The sequence below is a fragment of the Tinamus guttatus genome, unplaced genomic scaffold (genome assembly GCF_059628265.1).
Source record: "Tinamus guttatus ecotype Peru unplaced genomic scaffold, ASM5962826v1 Tinamus_guttatus_pri_ptg000004l, whole genome shotgun sequence".
Classification (NCBI taxonomy): Eukaryota; Metazoa; Chordata; class Aves; order Tinamiformes; family Tinamidae; genus Tinamus; species Tinamus guttatus.
In genome coordinates this window covers 17,142,296-17,159,853 of record NW_028288538.1, presented here as the reverse complement: position 1 = coordinate 17,159,853, position 17,558 = coordinate 17,142,296, and the positions used below count along the sequence as shown (strand labels likewise).

Here is a 17,558-nt window from a genome sequence, read left to right as displayed (position 1 = left end):
CTGGATCATAAAAGGAGACAAGCTATTCATGCCAAAACCCAACGAGCCAAGTAAGACTGACTTGACCTGGTCATCTCCAGATCTCCAATCTTTGTTCTCCCAGCCACTGCAATAAAAATTTCTCTACATTTGGTACAGGCCTATTTATGTTGTCCCAAAGAATAAGGAGCAGCCATAAGTTAACAGAGACACCTTTCGCAGCAGTAATAAATGGTGTGAATGTTTTGTGTAGAACTTCTGATGCAGCACTTAGCACTGTGGTCAAGGCTAGCATATAGCTGCAAGTAAAACCAGACAGCCATGCTGGCTTTGGTAGCTATCTAAAAAAAAAGCAAAAAACTTGATGGCAAGATCAGTATGTCATAAAATTGGAAAGCATTATAAGCACATTATCTTTGGCTGTCTTCCCAACACTGCACTGATCTCCCAGTAGTGTATTCATAGTGAATAGCATATTCACTGTGCTCATTTTAGAGGAGGGGAACCTGAGGTGTTCACTATGGTCACACTGAAACAAGCTCTCGTTCCCAGCAACCTGAATTCCCAGAGGATGCTGTGTCCAATCTGGAGCAAAGAACATCACTGAAGTGGGAATTGGGACTAATTCCTTTGCCACGAGATCAGGGCACCAGCTCTACTGATTACTTTTATAAGACATATTAAGTCACTTAAACTTTCCAGAGCCTCAGATCAATCGTTGCCATCCCATCCTGTCATAAAGGCAAGATTATACCTGAAGCCCTTTAACATTTGTCTTAGGTCAACCAAGATACCATTAACTGGCTTTAAATAGAACGTGGCTCCCATTTCCATCGCACAGTTTTGCGGACAGTGCACTGTACTAGACTTTTTCATACTTTTTAGTCTTTGGCCCTTTCTTTATACTTCAGTTTTTCCTGAATGACTGCTACTTTGCTCTTGCATTATTTGGATAGCACCTTTTTGGAAACGGGCAAGAAAGCTTCCAGGAGGTACTATATATCTTGAAGTGAAGTAACACTAAATCCACTAGGACAACTGAATGAAAATTAAATTCAACTACCTTTCGAAAGATAGTAAGAACATAGCTTACATTCTTATAAACTGGAAAAATCACAGGAATTGTCAGTCTAGTTACTTTAGGTAGTTTTGTCTTCCCAGTAAGATATGAAAATAAACTCTATTTATGTTTTTTCCAAGCCAACATTAAAACAGTCTAACACTAAGTTTTACTGCTGTCAAATATCAAATACTGCAAGAATGTACTTACCATTTTTCTCATGTATTTGTACTAGTGACTTATAGGACTGCTGTGCTCTTGCTAGATTATATTGATTCTGAAAGGAAAAAAAGACAATAGCTTTATCTTGTCATTTCTTCTCCATCATGATAATAAATCAACCATACACCCCTGCTGTCGGAAAGGCCCCTCTTTCAAAGGGTTCAGAACCAGAGATAATTCCAAAGTGTGTTGCTCAGCTGACCATTTACCAGACTAGAGGGAAATGTGATAAAATACTTAAACCAAGTATACAGTGATAATTTCAACAGCAACGTCAGAATTATGCATCACACTCGTATTCCATCTTCTCTACCTAGATCACTACCTAGAAATTAGCACACAAGTCACAATTTCTTGGGCTTGAAAATATTTAAACCTCTTCTGAGACTAGCACCTAACACTTCAAAGTGACTTGTCCTTTAAGCACATTAAGTACATTACTTGGAAGTGTGTCCAAGTATGCACACTTGGAAGTCAGTTATGTTTAAGACTAATGCTGAATGGTTGACTCAGAAGTATTTGTATGGTATTATTTTTTCACCCTTTCATAAAATTTTAAGTGTATAGTCTGGCAAAATGAGAACTTCTTAACATTAGTGTATGCAATCATGGCAGTGAGGCTGTTATGTGCAGCCCTGCTCAGAGAGCCAGAATTCCCAAACCCTCTTGAAAAACCACAGCATGATTTGGAATTGTGTCAGGTCAGACTGAAGATTTTAAATTCCTTAAGGGAATCAGAAAGAGATCCTGAAGCTCGACACAGAGAACAAGATTACAGGGAAAAAGCGACATGATGAACATGGGAAGGGTACAAATCTACCCACTTACAAGACACTGCCCACCCCGAGAGCTTTTCTTCCTCACATACTCATCATTTTGCAAACTCATAAGTGCAAATTATCTACTTTAAGGCAAATAAAAATTCAAATATACATATACAGATATGTATCTATATATATGCACTAACACTTCTGTCATTAAGACTATTCCACCGAGGTCAACAAAGAAACAGAAACCCAACAGAAATTCATTTAAGTGACATGCACAGTGTATTTACCTTGTTGGCTCCAAACTGTACTCTGGCTTTTCCTTTGACTAAAGTGGCGTTGATCTGCATGATGACTGACTCTATTGAATAGGCACTGCTCCAGCCCTGGAGGAAGAAGGAAATACTTCTATATAACATGTATTTGCTTCTTGTGTTCATCTTGCAAGCTGTTTGGGAATGTATGTCTGGGGGATTTTTCCGCCAACAGAGAAAAGGTTATTATAGCTTTGTTATACTTTTAACTACTCATTTTCAATTAGTAACTTTTATTTCCAAGAGAAAAGCGTAACTGTACACACTAAGAATTTGTAGGGAGACATAGGCCAAGTTGTACACATATCCAGAATATGGCAAGAAAGAAACAAGAACAGCCACATTATGGCATCTAGATATTTTCATTAACCCCACAAATTACAACTTTAGAAGACTGCTTCCTAGTGAAGCACATAGGTGAACCAAGATGATTTTGCATTGATACTGCTTCTCTCTGACATTATTCCACCTTCCAGAGCTCACAGAAGTTTCTGCCAAGCTTGCAACAAGTTTTATCATTTAAAAAGATTAAAAATAAAAAAAGGCAACAGTCACTGTCTATTCAAAAATTGCACAGTCCTACAGTCTCCTACATTCCACACTTCTCCAGAACTGACTGTGCAATAACAGCAGCTTCTGGAAAAGAAAACAGAATGTCTTGCTCCTCAAGACTCAAAGGAAATCTCTTCTACACTGGCTTCACTTAAGAAGCTCTGAAAAAACAAAAAGGAAAACTGAGGTGCTCTTACATATAGCTTCTTCCTCAAACCTACTGTAACCCATTCAAGGCAGAAAAGATTGAAAACTTGTATAAATTCAGCAAGGCAAATTTTGTGGGACTAAGGTATATTACACCATGCTTTCTTTGGAAGTATGCGATATAATCCATGCAGGGATTCTTAAATTCAGGGGGAGGAACTTATTTTCGTTATTTTAGAGCGTGATTTGTTATTATTTGGATAAAAATTGTCAAGTATCTTTTTACTAAAGCAGTGCACCTTTCATGATCAATCTTGGCACTCCAGTAACAAGAGGAAGAGAGTCTGCATTCACCTGTTTGGTAAGAAGTTCCATACATAACGCACCTCCACCTAGAACATACCTAGAAATAAATGCACAAAATTAATTACATTAGTTTAACACCAACATGCACAGGCTCTCACAGTTTGGCCTTTTTTGCTCACAAAGCTGAACTGCTCTGAAGAGCAGTATGTCATAATTTAGACATACGCATTTCTGCAAAGCAGGTTAGTTTCTCTTGTATCACAATGCCAATTTGCTTTGTTAACTGCAAGAAAAACTTAGTGGGGGAAAAAAAAAACAGTGACTTGGCAGTCTGCACAACTGTTTATTCAACTGTGCAGACTGTGGGCAGGAACACTGCTTTTATGGTTTCTCTATGGATGTAGTACTGATGTGTTGTTGCAAGATAACCCTACTTTTGAAGAATGATTTAGCATAATTCCAATGAGTTTGGGTGTTTATATACCAAAAATACGGATAAATGAGGTAAAGCAGATGAGTAGAGTATGAGCAGATCAAGTGAAGACAGTTTTCTAATATCTGTAATGCTTTTTTTATTGTGTTTTCCAAGGACTTTGTCAGCACATCTAGGTATCAAGATCTGAACTGCAGGAAGAAAATACACCACTAATGCCCAAAGCTCCTACACCATTCTTTCTTTCCCAGCAGAATTGTACAAAAAAGTCCAAGCAGAGCAAAACCAGAAACCTAAATATGGTCTTCCCAGTGTCTGGCACTGCTTGTTTACTTTTGTTTTGTTTTTTGTTTTTTGGTAGCAACAAGTATCAGGAATACAATTTAACTGCACTAAGTTTTTCTTGAATAAAAAAAAAAAAAAAACAGAAATTAATTAGAATCAGCATCAGCTATTATAGCCTGCATTTTCAAACATGCAAGGTTGATAAGTCCTTGTCAGCAGGAGGTAAATGAAAGCCTTGGAAAATGAATTTAGTCTCAATTGTAACATTTTACCCACAAAGCAAAGTTTCTGTAAAACTCAAACTTACCCTCCTGTGAGCACAGGAGATACCACTCGCACAAAGGGAGGATCAAAAGGGAAGTTATCCTGGAAAGGATAACAAACATAGGTTAGGAACTATACTGTAACACTGCTTTCCTATGCAGGGAGTATTTCAAAAGGCTTATTTGACAGGTAAGATTTAAAGCAATAGAATTTTTCAGCTCTGTAGAAATCAGTTTTCCACAGTACTGGCTCGAATGCCACACTGAAAGCTGCTTCTTTTTGTTTTATGTTTTCAAAGTCCACCTTCATCTTTCTCAAAGAACAGAAGAGGGTCATTTCAATCATGTTCTACAGTAAACCAGGAATGTTTTATCCCTGCATTTTATCCCTGCATTTCCTCCAACAGCCACATACCTTAAAAGAGAAGTTGAGTAAGATGTATTCTACACCTTCTTTTTCTTTTAAGACCTGAAGATCGCTATGCAATGGGCTGTCAGGATCAACCCTACAAAAGAAGCAGGGAAAGATCCTGGATGACATTAACTGCAGCTTCTGTAAAGCAGTAATTACTCTCAAAGAGCTTCTCTAGCTCTAGGTATTTGTAGTTTCAGAAAATTAATGCTCACATTACAAGGTGAACACTCCGCTGTGAGATCAACATTAAAGTTTATTGCAAAACACTGCATTCCCACCACTACCAAATGGGTTTTGAACATTTTTTTTTGGGGGGGGGGGAGGGGGGGGAAGACATACTTAGTTGAAAACAGTAATATTATTCTTTTCAGTTCACTGGAAATGCCTTCCAAGAAAGTAGGGAAAAAAGAGATTTTTAACAGGAAGACTGAAATGTTCTAATGTTTACTATACAGGTAGTAAATCCATTGCAGGGCATGTGACCGCAGCTCTGTACTAGCTGTTTAAAACAATCTGCCTCTGCAGCAGTAGCGCAGCCACAGATCCTGCTCTCAGCACAATTCCAGCAATTGCTTGTAACAGGAGGTGGATGGCAAGCAGTCCTGCTCAGCACCCAACTGCACTGATCCCACCCACACACCAGCACCCAGCAGCTTTTGAAAAGGAGCAGGCAAGCAAAAGCTGTAGTGAGCTCAAAGCAGACCTTAAAAGGGGCTGGTGCCTCTTAAATCCAATCCTTTACTACAGGTAGAACCACAAATCTGCTGGATCCCATTTCTGAACTACTTGGGCAGTTCATCCCTATCTGGCAAATGGGAAACTATTCCAGGAAAATACTTCCTGACACTTGCAAACCCATTCCTTCCAACCAAAGCTTAGGCCAGGCCAGCTCAGAGTTACTTGCTTTAGTAACAATACTGTCCCCTAGGCAAAAAGGCTCTTGCCTTCTCAATATTTACTCCCTTGTCTGCATGCAGTTCATTCACTTAAGACATTCTTTGCTGGGATAAAAACCTTTTATTTTCTCAGTTGTTCTGGAAGCCACCAAGAAAACTTGGTTTGCTCTTTCCTGAGGGTAGATGATCAGAGCTGTCCGCAGTACTTCAGTGAGGTTGCAAAGCACTGCACAACAGTTTGAACACTGCTACAGAAGTGTGTGGCCTAAGCAGGGAATTTCATCATTAGAGTTCTGAATTTTGGAGCATTCTTGGAAGCAGATTTGTACAGTAATGAGAGTTAGTGATACACACTGACTTGACTGTGCATAGAGGTTATTTTTCCCCTCCCTATGACTAGAGCTAAATCCTTGTATGTATCTGATAACAGAAATGTAGGACTTGTTCTGGCTAAAGATTTCATTTAATAAAATCTCTGCAAGAATATTAAAATGCATTCTTCAGGATATCAGAAGAGTTTAAAAACTTACTTTAAAAGCTTAACATGCCACTCATACAAGCTGTCATTTACCAGTTCCACTGAATAAATCCCTGTAGAAAATAGAGAGAATTAGTTACTTTTAAAAGAAGAGGTAGAATTTAGCACAAATTTTAGCACAGAAAATATACAGAATTTCACTTCTGTAAAAAAAAAAATAAAAAACTACGTGAATCAGTGGATGTCACTCTTCAGTTCCTGTCGCTCTTTCCATATTTAGAACTCCAACTTGCTTAGTTTAGCTGATACCCAATGCATGACTTACATAATTAAAAAAACACTTAACACACAGTCCAAGTAAGCAGTGTTGTATTTCACAGGTTGCATTTGCAGATCCAGACAGGACACCAGACAGAGCGGAAACAGAGAAGAGATACTGCAGTGGATGAAGAACATTCCCAAGAGGAATTCCCAAGGGGATGGGCAAACAATTCTCTGTCATTTTCCTTGGACACGTAAGATCGTTCCCTGCAGGAGTTCACAAAGCAGCCCATGATAAAGCAGATCTTCTACCATAAGAAAATATTTTTAAAAAGCAGAAAAGAGAGAAAAAAAAAAAAAAAAAGGAAGAAATCTAGCCTCTCCCTCCCACGCTATTCACGCATGTACACGCAGCAGCCTTGATTGTATTTGTTACCTGGGCTAATTTTTAATAGCATATTTGTTGCTGAATTGATTATAAGCAAGTTGGAAGAGATTAGGTTTTCCGAAGGCTACAAACCAAAAAACTGCTCCGGCACAGAGATCCTCAAGGAATCACAGGTTTTGTAGAAGGTACTTTTTAGCATATTCTAGAATAATAAAACTCATCCTGCACTTTTAACTTTTAATACAGATGGCATTTCAAGCTGTCCACATATCTTTATTTCTAAAAAAGTATAAAAATCAGTAACCAAGGTAATGAAAACACGTTTGTGTCTCTTTACCAGGGTGCTACAGACAAGTGGCTCCTGCAGCCAAGACCATGATTTCAAACGTCTCCCTCTAGCCCTAGGACAATCGAGGAGGCCCCAAAACCTACTCACTGTGCTCTCAGTGTCCCATTTTAATCAGCAGCTAGTTCACAGGCACCACACACTTGTCTGAAGATAAACAGAAGGCACTATTGAGGCCTCGTGTCAATTCCCTAGATGTAAGGGCATTGCCCTTAGTATAAATGGAAATCAAGTATAAAATTTCACTTGGCACTGCTCTGGTGAAACCAAAGAGCTGGCACTCAGAACTCTTGCTCATGGTCAATTCAAATTAATGAGGAATCTGTTCCCCTATCATATTTAGGGTGTTTTCTTCCACCTACATCCCAAAAGGATGGAAAAGCAGCCTATTCGTACTGTGTCTTTGGCACCAGCAACACGTATAAAATATATGATACAAACACAACAAATGAAAATGCCAGAGCCCACAAACAGGATTTAAGACCACTAGCAACAAACTAAAAGAGTTTAGAAAAGCACAAGATACAATATTGAAGTTTAGGCTGATTTTCTACCCAGTCTATCTACCGGTTCCCATTCTGGAGGGAGGAAGATCTCACCTCTGGATACAGGGATGGATTAGGCAGTTGGGCTGGCCTACAGGAACACAACTTCCATGAAATCTAGGCAAACTTCTACTTGTTATACAGTAATACCCAGACACATCAATATGCCAAATATTTTAAGAAGGTTTAGACAGAGCCACTGTATACAGCAAATAAACCAACCAGCCAACTGAGAAAACCTCATTAAACTAACCAATAAAAAGCAATGAGTGCTTGCTATTCAAACAAAAACAAGCTCAGCAGACAAGCTTAATCTCTCCCTGATGCTTATTTTCTCCTGCTGTTTATATCCAAAGAATATACGGAGCTCAGGGTCAAACTAGCACTATCACAAAAGAATGAAGTGAGAGGAATATACTTAAGGTTAATTATTTCTTCATGATAACAAAACCTCCTAGTGTGGAACACAAATCTCTCTGCAGCTAATGTGTTCTTTGCAAGCAGTACTACCCACTGGGACAGTCTCAAAGACTGTGCCCTAGATACCTGGAGAAGTGGATTCAAGTAGTTCTGAGGGCTCAAGAACTCCCACAGCAGTCATGTAGTGCTGCTAGGAGTCATCTATACCAAAAGCATTTTCATAGATACTCCAATCTTGTTAATTTTGGCATGAAGATTCATATAAGAAGAGATGAAGAACATTCTAGAGGAAATGTCTCCTGCCTTGCTTTTTATCTCTGCAAATACATTGCTTCATTTAGTGAAACATGCATACACACATAGACACATTATGCACAAATACCTACAGAACACAGATTAGCAGAAAATACTTACCAAGATAATTATTTTAAACTATATTAAGAAGGAATATTTCAAGCACTTTACCTGTTTTATAACTCTGTGATCTATATATATCCCTGAGTTCTTTCATAAGTCGATCTGAAGCCTGAACGGACCCAGAGACTGCACCCTGAAACAAACAATACTCTGAATAAGCGAAAACATACATATCATGCAGCTTTATTTGCATTGCAAGTTATCAGTACCTTGAAGGTGCTGTTCCACACCTTTGAAACAGCCTCCATTATGACAAAATGTTTGCATTTTATAGTTAAAGGGCTGTGTAGAAGAAAAGTACTATATGGATCATATACGGCATATAGATATAGTAGAGCAGAAACTTTGTCTCTAACGGTACCAAAACTAGAAATATTAACTTTCAAGAAGCCTCTAAATGCAAGTTATAATCTCAAAGACTGAACTTAGGTACAAGTAACTGAGTGTTTTTCTGGAAGAGTTGGACTCAGGAAAGAGGAAGCTCTGATTTACCTAGTTATGATATTAAAATTTACAACCACAGTTGCCTAAGAAATAAAACCGGTCGATCATGAGATATGAGAGCTATCAGTTATGTGTGATTGATGCCAAGAGGCAAGATCAGCAAATGGTGGTCACTTGGTCTGCAAGCTGCCGCGCTGCAAAGAGCTGCCACCCAAGATCCGAGATCTCCGGTGCGCAGGAGGTGGCGGGCGCGGAGCCCACAGAACGCGCAGGCGCATGGCGAGCAAGGTGCCTCCTCCTCACAACTGCGCCGTCGGCTGGGGAAGTCCTCGCTGCACGACGTGGCCTTTATGTGACAGCCCTCCAAGTTGACAGCTGCAGCTAATCGTTTAACTCGGGAAGTCCCAGAGCTGTACACTGTCAGCCTTGAGAGAGATTTACGAGGTGCATCACTACAAGCTTGTCCTGCTCCCAAGTCTTCCTCTTTTGGATCTGCTTTTACCAGAAGCAGGAAATTTTCTGTTCAAGTTGGTGTGGGAATTACATTCTTCAGAAGTATTTTTCATCCTTACATTTGTATTTTAGTGCAAACATTAGAATTTATATGAATACTTTATTGCACAGTTAAATCATAGTTTTCTTAGAAGCTGTTTAAGAATTGAGCTTCTACATTCACAAGACAGTAAGACAACTAAACACACAGAAATGACCACAGCACGTGCCACCGTACAAGTTATCTACTGCACTAAGTCTCCAAAGCTGAAAATGGCTTGACATTTTCCAATTCCTGTTTTTAGATTTTGTACGTACAGAAAGAGTAAAGTAACCTAAAGAGAACCACAAAACAAGTTACCTCTGTTATCACTTAACATTTTCAGTATTTGTGCAGAAGTGCATTCACTCCTGAAGGTTCAGGTAGTGTCAGAAAAAGGACAAGTGACACCTTAAACTTCAAAAAAAATGTACAAGACTAGAACAGAAACACTGGGACTCCTGAAGAAAAGTGTATAAACTCCTCAAGTGGAGGTACAAAAGCTAACAGCATTATCTAAATAAGAAAATCATTAATCTCTAAAATGACCAAGTGAGGAGAAACCTCTGAAAATCAAGCAGCAGCAAGTTGTTAAATATTTGAAGTTAATGATTCAAGTTCAAAGACCTTTCTTCACTGTAAGCAAATGGCTCCATAAACTTATTACAATGTCAAGAGGACGATTAATTCCTGCTCCAAGTTATATATCACACTGCAAGCCAAATTTAAGGCTATTTCCTAGTGCTAGTAAGGAGGAAAAGATTAGGGATACTGCCAATGAAGAAAACTTAATTACAAAGTTAGTAGATGCATTCCCTTCCTGTAAGAAAAAAAAAAAAAAAAAAGAATTTCTATGAACAAAAACTTGAGCAGCAGAGAAACATCTGCTGCAGAAAACCACTAGAACACACAATCTATGTAGAAAAACATAGAATAAGCCAAAAAAAAAAAAAAAAAAACACCTTCATGCACTCCTCTTCTGTGCTTAGATCTTTAACATGAGCAACATCTTCAAGGCACATTTTTCCCAAGGAGAGAAAGGATGACCCACAGACAAGGGCTAAAGAACATTGAAAAGTTTCCTGGTTTCATTAGGTGTAAGCTGAAGCCCTGCATTAGACTTCATGGCCCCTCTCTTCACAGCAAGCAGCACGCAGGTATGGTTTTGTTTCACTTTGCTGAGGAAACAAAGTACACCAAAGTTTGTCAGACTCATGGTCCTTTCAGAAAACCCATTGCCGCCAAGGAACAAACTTAGACACTGCTTTATCTGAGGATACGGAGCAGCCCATTGCTATAACAGAGACAGTTTTTTGTGCAGAGTCCCTGCTTTGGCAGCATAAGGGTGCATTTAAGTGTTACTAGGTTTGCTCTTTAGTGGGTCAGTAGTGCAACTATAGCTTTCAGCACTCAGGAACTAAAGAGTAATTTCACGAAGGACTTGTGAGGATTTATTTAACCAGAGCAGCTATTTCTGGTGACCCACAAAAATACCATCCTTCCTCAGCAGCAGCTGAATACCCTGTTCCCTGTACTCAGCTGACCTTGTTTATGCATCAGCATCAACAAGAGTGTCTTGGCATGAGGAACAGCTATTATGTAAGTTGGATCTGCTGTTGTCAAACAAAACCCAGCAGTGTTCGTTTCAGCTCTGCTAGATGCAGAGTGAAAAAGCAAGAGAAAAGCTAGTTTGCCAAGTAGGCAAGAACAGAGAGGGGGAGAAAATCTGCAGTTTTAAGAGGCTTTCAACACCACAGAATGATGTTGACATTACAAAAAGCTTTTTCAGTTCTACTGAATTTTTAGATGACAGTAAGCAGACCGTGGCTTTCAGGCTGCAAGGTTTTATTTTGTTTAGTGATTAAGAAATTTTAGCCATTAGGTCTGGGTTGTAAGTATAGAAATATACACAATCTCAACAGGCATCTCCAAGTCTGAACAAACATTTAAGTTACAAAACCGTAACTCCTATGTATGGCAAATCCTTAAACAATTCTGTACAACAAAAACAATTTACTTATGCTTTGTATTTTTAAATATTGGATTACTGATGACAGATTATTTTATACTTTTTCACACAACCTAATAAATCACCAAAGGTACAAAGTGAAACTAACAAAACTGGAGACAAATGAAAGTCACAGGGCCCAGTGTTTACAGAGGTATTTTAATATGAAAAACGAAAACAAACATCTCCAGGACACAGCCATACAGAAATTTCTTATTTCCACTGGCAGAAATACTCTCAAACTCGTTAACAAAGCTGCAGAAGGATCAAAGTGTCTTGCTGTATGTTTGGCAAAACAATTTCTGTTATTTCAGATATTATTGAAAAAAACTCATACATAAGAGCAACTTTAAAGCACAAGTTCCTCGATTTACCAGACACGCTAGGTCACCTATGAGTTCTAATGCTAATACTTCTCATGCTGTAGTCACTGTGTATGTGGCTATTCACTAGTTCCGTAACAGCTAAGCAAAAGTCATGCTTACAACCCAGATGCTTTCTGCCAGTTGGGCAGGGAGGGCTACTGTCCAACACAGGTACCAAGCAAGAGAAGACAAGCTGGCCTGGCCCAAGTTAAATGAAGGGGCACTTAATTATTGTGGTATTATTGCTCTGTGGGATGTGGCCTGGCAACTAGCTTGCTTTGCAAAGGTTTTATGCAAAGTTACTCCATTTACTGACGCAACTTTGTGTTTTAGCTGGCCTAACAAGATTTCTCCAGAACAAACTATGGGACATAACTTTTGTCCTATATAGGCACACATGCTTGTGATAGGTTTATTTGCTGCAAGCCATTCCTATTTTAAAAGAACTGCAAAGAAAAAAAAAAAACTCACATTTAAGTGATCTTGCCTTTGATTTTTTCTGATTTTTTCTAAGATTTCAAGGTTCTCCTTTTCAATGCCTTCATCCTCAGATTTCTTCCCATCAACTGGTTCTTCTTCCTTCATATCATAGTGATCCAGATCTTCAATGTCCTTCAGGAGAGAAAAGAATTCACTGTAAACAGTTTAACCATGTTCTTTCCCCAAAAAGCTCTCTGCAAAGGCGTGCAGGGACACAGTCACCACACTGCAAAGCACTAACTATTAGTGATTGTTGGACAGCATTTCTGTTTTGTTCAAAATTTACTCTTTCCGCCAGCACCATTCACTGAAAATGTAGGGAGCCCTACAGATGAGACCCACATTCATCATCGATCTTGAGATCTAGGCTAAGACATGAGAAAATCTTCTGTTCTTAGCGAGTTCTGCCACAGAGGCAATCCTATTGCAGGGCAGTGCTATGAGGTTAAGACAACTGCTTTTAAGGTGATACAAATGCTATTTATGGAGAGGGAAAGCTGAAAAAGGCACCCGCCACCAGCCAGGCCAGCAGCCCACACGGCTACCAGACACGCTGCGGTGTGCTCCAACACCCCAGGTGCTCCCCTGCACCATCTGCTTGCGCGGCAGGAAAACCTGGCCATAAACACAAATTCAAGCATGTCTTGCACACAATCAAGCACACCTACTTGGAGCATTTGGCAGCCACTCTTCCCTAAATGCAGCATGTTTTAGACAGTGGGTTTTTTGGTGGTAGTAGTGGGGGCTTTTTGGTTTTTTTGCTTGTTTGTTTTTAAACATGCCTGTTTCTCAAGGTAGTGACGTAGCCTTAGGAACAATAAACTACGTTTTTATTTAGAAATTGGACTAAATTAAAAGCTGAAGAGAACAGTACCACAAAGGGCTTTCTTGACTTATAAGCAACAAAAGACAATTTTGCTTCTGAAATTACCTGAACAGAGTGCAAAAGGATGCTTAAAAGCAGCAAAAACGTTCTTGTGGCAACAGTGTGGAGAAGCGTTCACGCTACCTTTACAGAAACTTTGACTCTAATAAATGTGGTCTGGCTTAGGCTAAATATAGTCTGAGGGAAGCTGCTTTAGATTCATTCCACTGCACAGGTAACATTTAGATATTTCCTGAAGGAAGATCTGTCCTCTTCCTATTCAAAAGAGAAGTTGTTCTTCATTCTTTCTACATACCTCTTTATTTATTACAAATGTAAACTTGAAGTAGTAAGAACAGTTCTTACACAATAAAGCTATTTATTGCGGTTTAAAAAGCAAGCATTTCTTGGACCTATTCTAGCATGCTGTAGAAGTAATTAAAGGGGGTGGTTCTCAGGCAGCAAAGAGTTCATTAAAAGAAGCACCATGTTGCCAGACACTGACATAAGCCGTGCAGTTTAGCCTGTCAGCTGCAGATAACCTCTCGTTTCCTTCAGCATATTATAGATAAACTTCAGCTGTTTAATAAATGAGAAAAAAAAATATTCTCAACTAGACTGTTTCACCTGGGATGCACTTTCATCTGCAAAGTCAGTTCATATGCTGCTTGAAAGAGAAGTTTACAATGCAAGCCTGCTGACTGGCATGTGGTGCTATGTGTTGCTCAACTTGAACTGTGAACAGATGTCCAAGGCTCTATATTCAAGCAGTTTACATGTTGAGATCTAGGTTTAAGAAAAATATTTCACAGGTTTTGGTGGTTGAAGTAAAAGGCGATATGCCAATATCACCTTTACAAAGGTGACAGGCAAATTTTGAATTTTCTTTTCCACTGAAGTTTGGAGTGATTGCATCTTATACTTTGGCTGGATAATCAGGCAGCAACCACAGAACAAAAGGACAGCATGATGAAAGTTCTGGTTATCTATACATACTTCACCCATATCTTCTTCTTCCTCCTCTTCTGAGGTAACTTCTTCTGTTGTTCCATTCTGCAATACAACAATTGAAGTTTCAGCATGAATTGCTTCTGCATTCCCGTCCTTCAAAAACAGGGAGTCTACTATTGAATAATAAGCACTACACAGGAAAGTTATATTTAATCAGAGTCTACAAAGGAGTGCCAAAAAACTGCCAAAAAGTTTTTTTTTTTTTTTTTTTTTTTCTCCGAAAGATCATGTATGAAGGTGTTTCCTGCAGCATGCCAGTGAAGAGACCTCAGCATGAAAATAAGATGAACAGAATACCATGATTCATTTCACATTAAGATCCACGTGGAAACCTAGAGAATTGGCTAAGGGTATCCTATTTTGAGACAGCAGTGACAAATACAATGAACAAGTCAAGTGGGTTGTAACTCATGGTAACTTATTCATGAAATCAGATCAAAGTTCTGAATATCCCTATTCATATTATTTGGATCTCGGGAAATTAATGGATCTTTGGCTCAGCTACCTAGAACTTCTGGGGAACAACTAACTTCTATAGCCATTTTAATTAAATTATTTGATGGAATACTAAAATATATGGAGTCCATTTTTCATAATTTTCCATTTCAGAATATAACTTCAAGCTCAAAGTCTGAGCTGCAGAAGTACTCAAAATTATTATGATATGCTTGTCCTCTGCTAATATTTCTCCCTCGGGAAGCCTGACATGGCAATGGCAGTGGGATTAGATGGATCTTTGGCTCAAAGTGGTAAGGTCACTGTTATTTAACCCACAAACTATCTGAGGTTTTTGGCTAAGATAACCTTGCATGAGTTTTCGAGCGTAGGTGGGGCTCTTTGCAAAGCTACTTCCTAGTGTTACAGGCCTATGGCCTCATGGTTGCACTGCTACGTGGGTGGGTGGCTGAAAAGAAAAGCTATAGGATTACAGTTTGGCACATGACCAAAATTAAGCAAGTTATTTGTCATTACTATATTACTGTCACCACAGGAAAACCATCTGCTACGCTACAGGAGTTTTTAGAAATGTCATCTTAACATGTGCAAGTAAAAAAAGGTTCCACAATCCTATTACAAATAAAAACATGCTGACTATTAGCTACCAGTTTGGTTTGCAGCACAACACAACACTCATTAACCAGAAAAATTAAATGTTGTGATGGGCTGCTAAATAATCACATGCGTGAAAAGTACACAAGGCACCTCAGATAACTCCTATCAAAAAAAGAAAGTGCAGCATATGGTCGTGATAGCCCATGTCTTTACAAGGGAGTGAAGGAAAACATTGATAAAAAGGTCATTCAAGTGCACATTCTAAAATGTAAACTCTTCAAGAAGCAGCAGGGAATATTTAAGCAAAAACGCATTTTGAAAAGCACCAAGAATGCAAAGCAGGCATCTTGAGCAGATTTTAGGTGAGGATTAAAATGATCAATGGCGTGTCACTTCATATGTATTTTTATACATGCACACACCTTTCAATCACCCAAAAAACAAACTTTAAAGGAAACTGTGCAATACTCTTTCCTTAAAGTGGACTTTACAACAGACAAAGGACCTACTGAAAAACAATAGTGCTTCATATCTCAGTATTGGCTTACACAGATTTTAATCTTTATCACCATCTAGTTTGTCAGAGTTGAACGGGATTGTGTTTCCATAAGCAGGTGTCCACAGCTTTTTAATTTACCTGTCCAGCTGGCAATGGCTGATCTAACATTTCAACATCTGGATGCTGAGGAAGATTATATAATCTGCAGAGGTCACATATTAATCGCTTCAGCTGTTGAAGAAGCTATAAAAGAAAGAGGAGAATGTCCATTTAAACCAAAGCACAGAGTCAGCAATATATTTTGATGTTTCTCCACATGTTAATACTGAACTTGCATTTCCAGACATCCCTTGATTCCTCCACGCTCATTGTTAAAAACCTCCTTGCTAAAATCCCCATGCTAGGCAGCCCAGAAGGTGACAGGTCACAAAAGCTGTCCCATTTACTTCTCCATATCAAGTGAGAAAGGTCAGGAGCTAAAGAAGAGTTTCCTGGGGCTGCACCATCCATTGCAGTCCCAGGGCTCAGAGCCACAGAGCACTAACGAATGTCCATGATGTTGCCTCTGGGCTCAAGTCTGCCCTTCCTGCTGCCCATCTCAAAGCAGCATGCCTTCAAAAACCTGGGAGGAACACCCCTCTCCCACATCCCTCCCTAGGAGCAGCAGGGGATCACCAGCAGCAACGCAGACATTGCACAAGACACACCACGAGACAGCTTCCGAGCTAGAGCCCAGGTCATCTGCTTGCGCTGCCTGGGTGAGATTTAGGCAAGGTTGACTATTGACTGAGTTTTATTACATTCAAGATAGGGAACAGCTTTTACTCACTCTGATACTATCCAGACAGTAAGTTTAGTGCTGCAGGAGCAGGTGTTAAGCTTGCTTCCTGGTCCCATGCTAGCTGTGCTGATTTCCATAGCCACTAACATCCCAAAGCTCTGGGCAGCCCTCAGATTCCTAGTTACGGCCAAGGCCATGAAAGAGCATACCAGCATTTCCTAACTTCTCATGGCCTTCACATCACCATGTCAGGAAAGCAAAGACAGGACTGCAGATTACATTTGCAAAATGGTCAACTCTAACTTTTTTTTTTAATGTATGTTTTAATATATAAATATATGTATACTTGAAAACTTCTGTGCTTGCCTCACCCTGGTGAGGCCGCATCTGGAGTACTGTGTCCAGTTCTGGGCTCCACAGTACAAGAGGGATGTGGAGCTGCTGGAGAGAGTCCAGCGCAGGGCTACAAGGATGATCAGGGGCCTGGAACATCTGCCCTATGAGGAGAGGCTGAGGGAGCTGGGCCTGTTCAGCCTGGAGAAGAGAAGGCTGAGAGGGGATCTAATCAGTGTATATAAATACCTCAAGGGAGGGAGTGCAGAGGACGGGGATGGTCTCTTTTCAGTGGTGGCCACTGATAGGACTAGAGGAAATGGCCGGAAACTGAAACATCAAAAATTCCATAGGAACTTAAGGAAAAATTTCTTAACAGTGAGGGTGACAGAGCACTGGAACAGGCTGCCCAGAGAGGTTGTGGAGTCTCCTTCTCTGGAGATCTTCAAAACCCGCTTGGATGCAGTCCTGTGCCACGTGCTTTAGGTGTCCCTGCGTATGCAGGGGGGTTGGACTAGATGATCTCTAGAGGTCCCTTCCAACCCTAAGCATTCTATGATTCTATGATTCTATGATTCTATATGTATACTTGAAAACTTCTGTGCTTTTCTATTCTCCAGTGGAATTCAACATTCCTATTTAATAGGAATCTCATTTATTCATCAGATGCCATGAACTGACATAGCAGCCTGC

General features: G+C 39.6%; 1 protein-coding gene across 1 annotated transcript in view; it reads right to left on the bottom strand.

The window, feature by feature from the left end:
- Positions 1–17,558, bottom strand: part of UBE2Q2 (ubiquitin conjugating enzyme E2 Q2) — a 38,493-nt gene that overhangs the window by 1,317 nt on the left and 19,618 nt on the right. Inside the window, exons 3-12 of the mRNA XM_088519834.1 lie at positions 15,890–15,994; positions 14,185–14,241; positions 12,315–12,455; positions 8,543–8,627; positions 6,170–6,230; positions 4,744–4,834; positions 4,373–4,431; positions 3,396–3,444; positions 2,319–2,414; positions 1,250–1,316 (exon numbers count right to left, since the gene is read on the bottom strand). Of these exons, the coding sequence (XP_088375960.1) occupies positions 1,250–1,316; positions 2,319–2,414; positions 3,396–3,444; positions 4,373–4,431; positions 4,744–4,834; positions 6,170–6,230; positions 8,543–8,627; positions 12,315–12,455; positions 14,185–14,241; positions 15,890–15,994 (811 nt within the window). The remainder of the gene's footprint in view (positions 1–1,249; positions 1,317–2,318; positions 2,415–3,395; positions 3,445–4,372; positions 4,432–4,743; positions 4,835–6,169; positions 6,231–8,542; positions 8,628–12,314; positions 12,456–14,184; positions 14,242–15,889; positions 15,995–17,558) is intronic.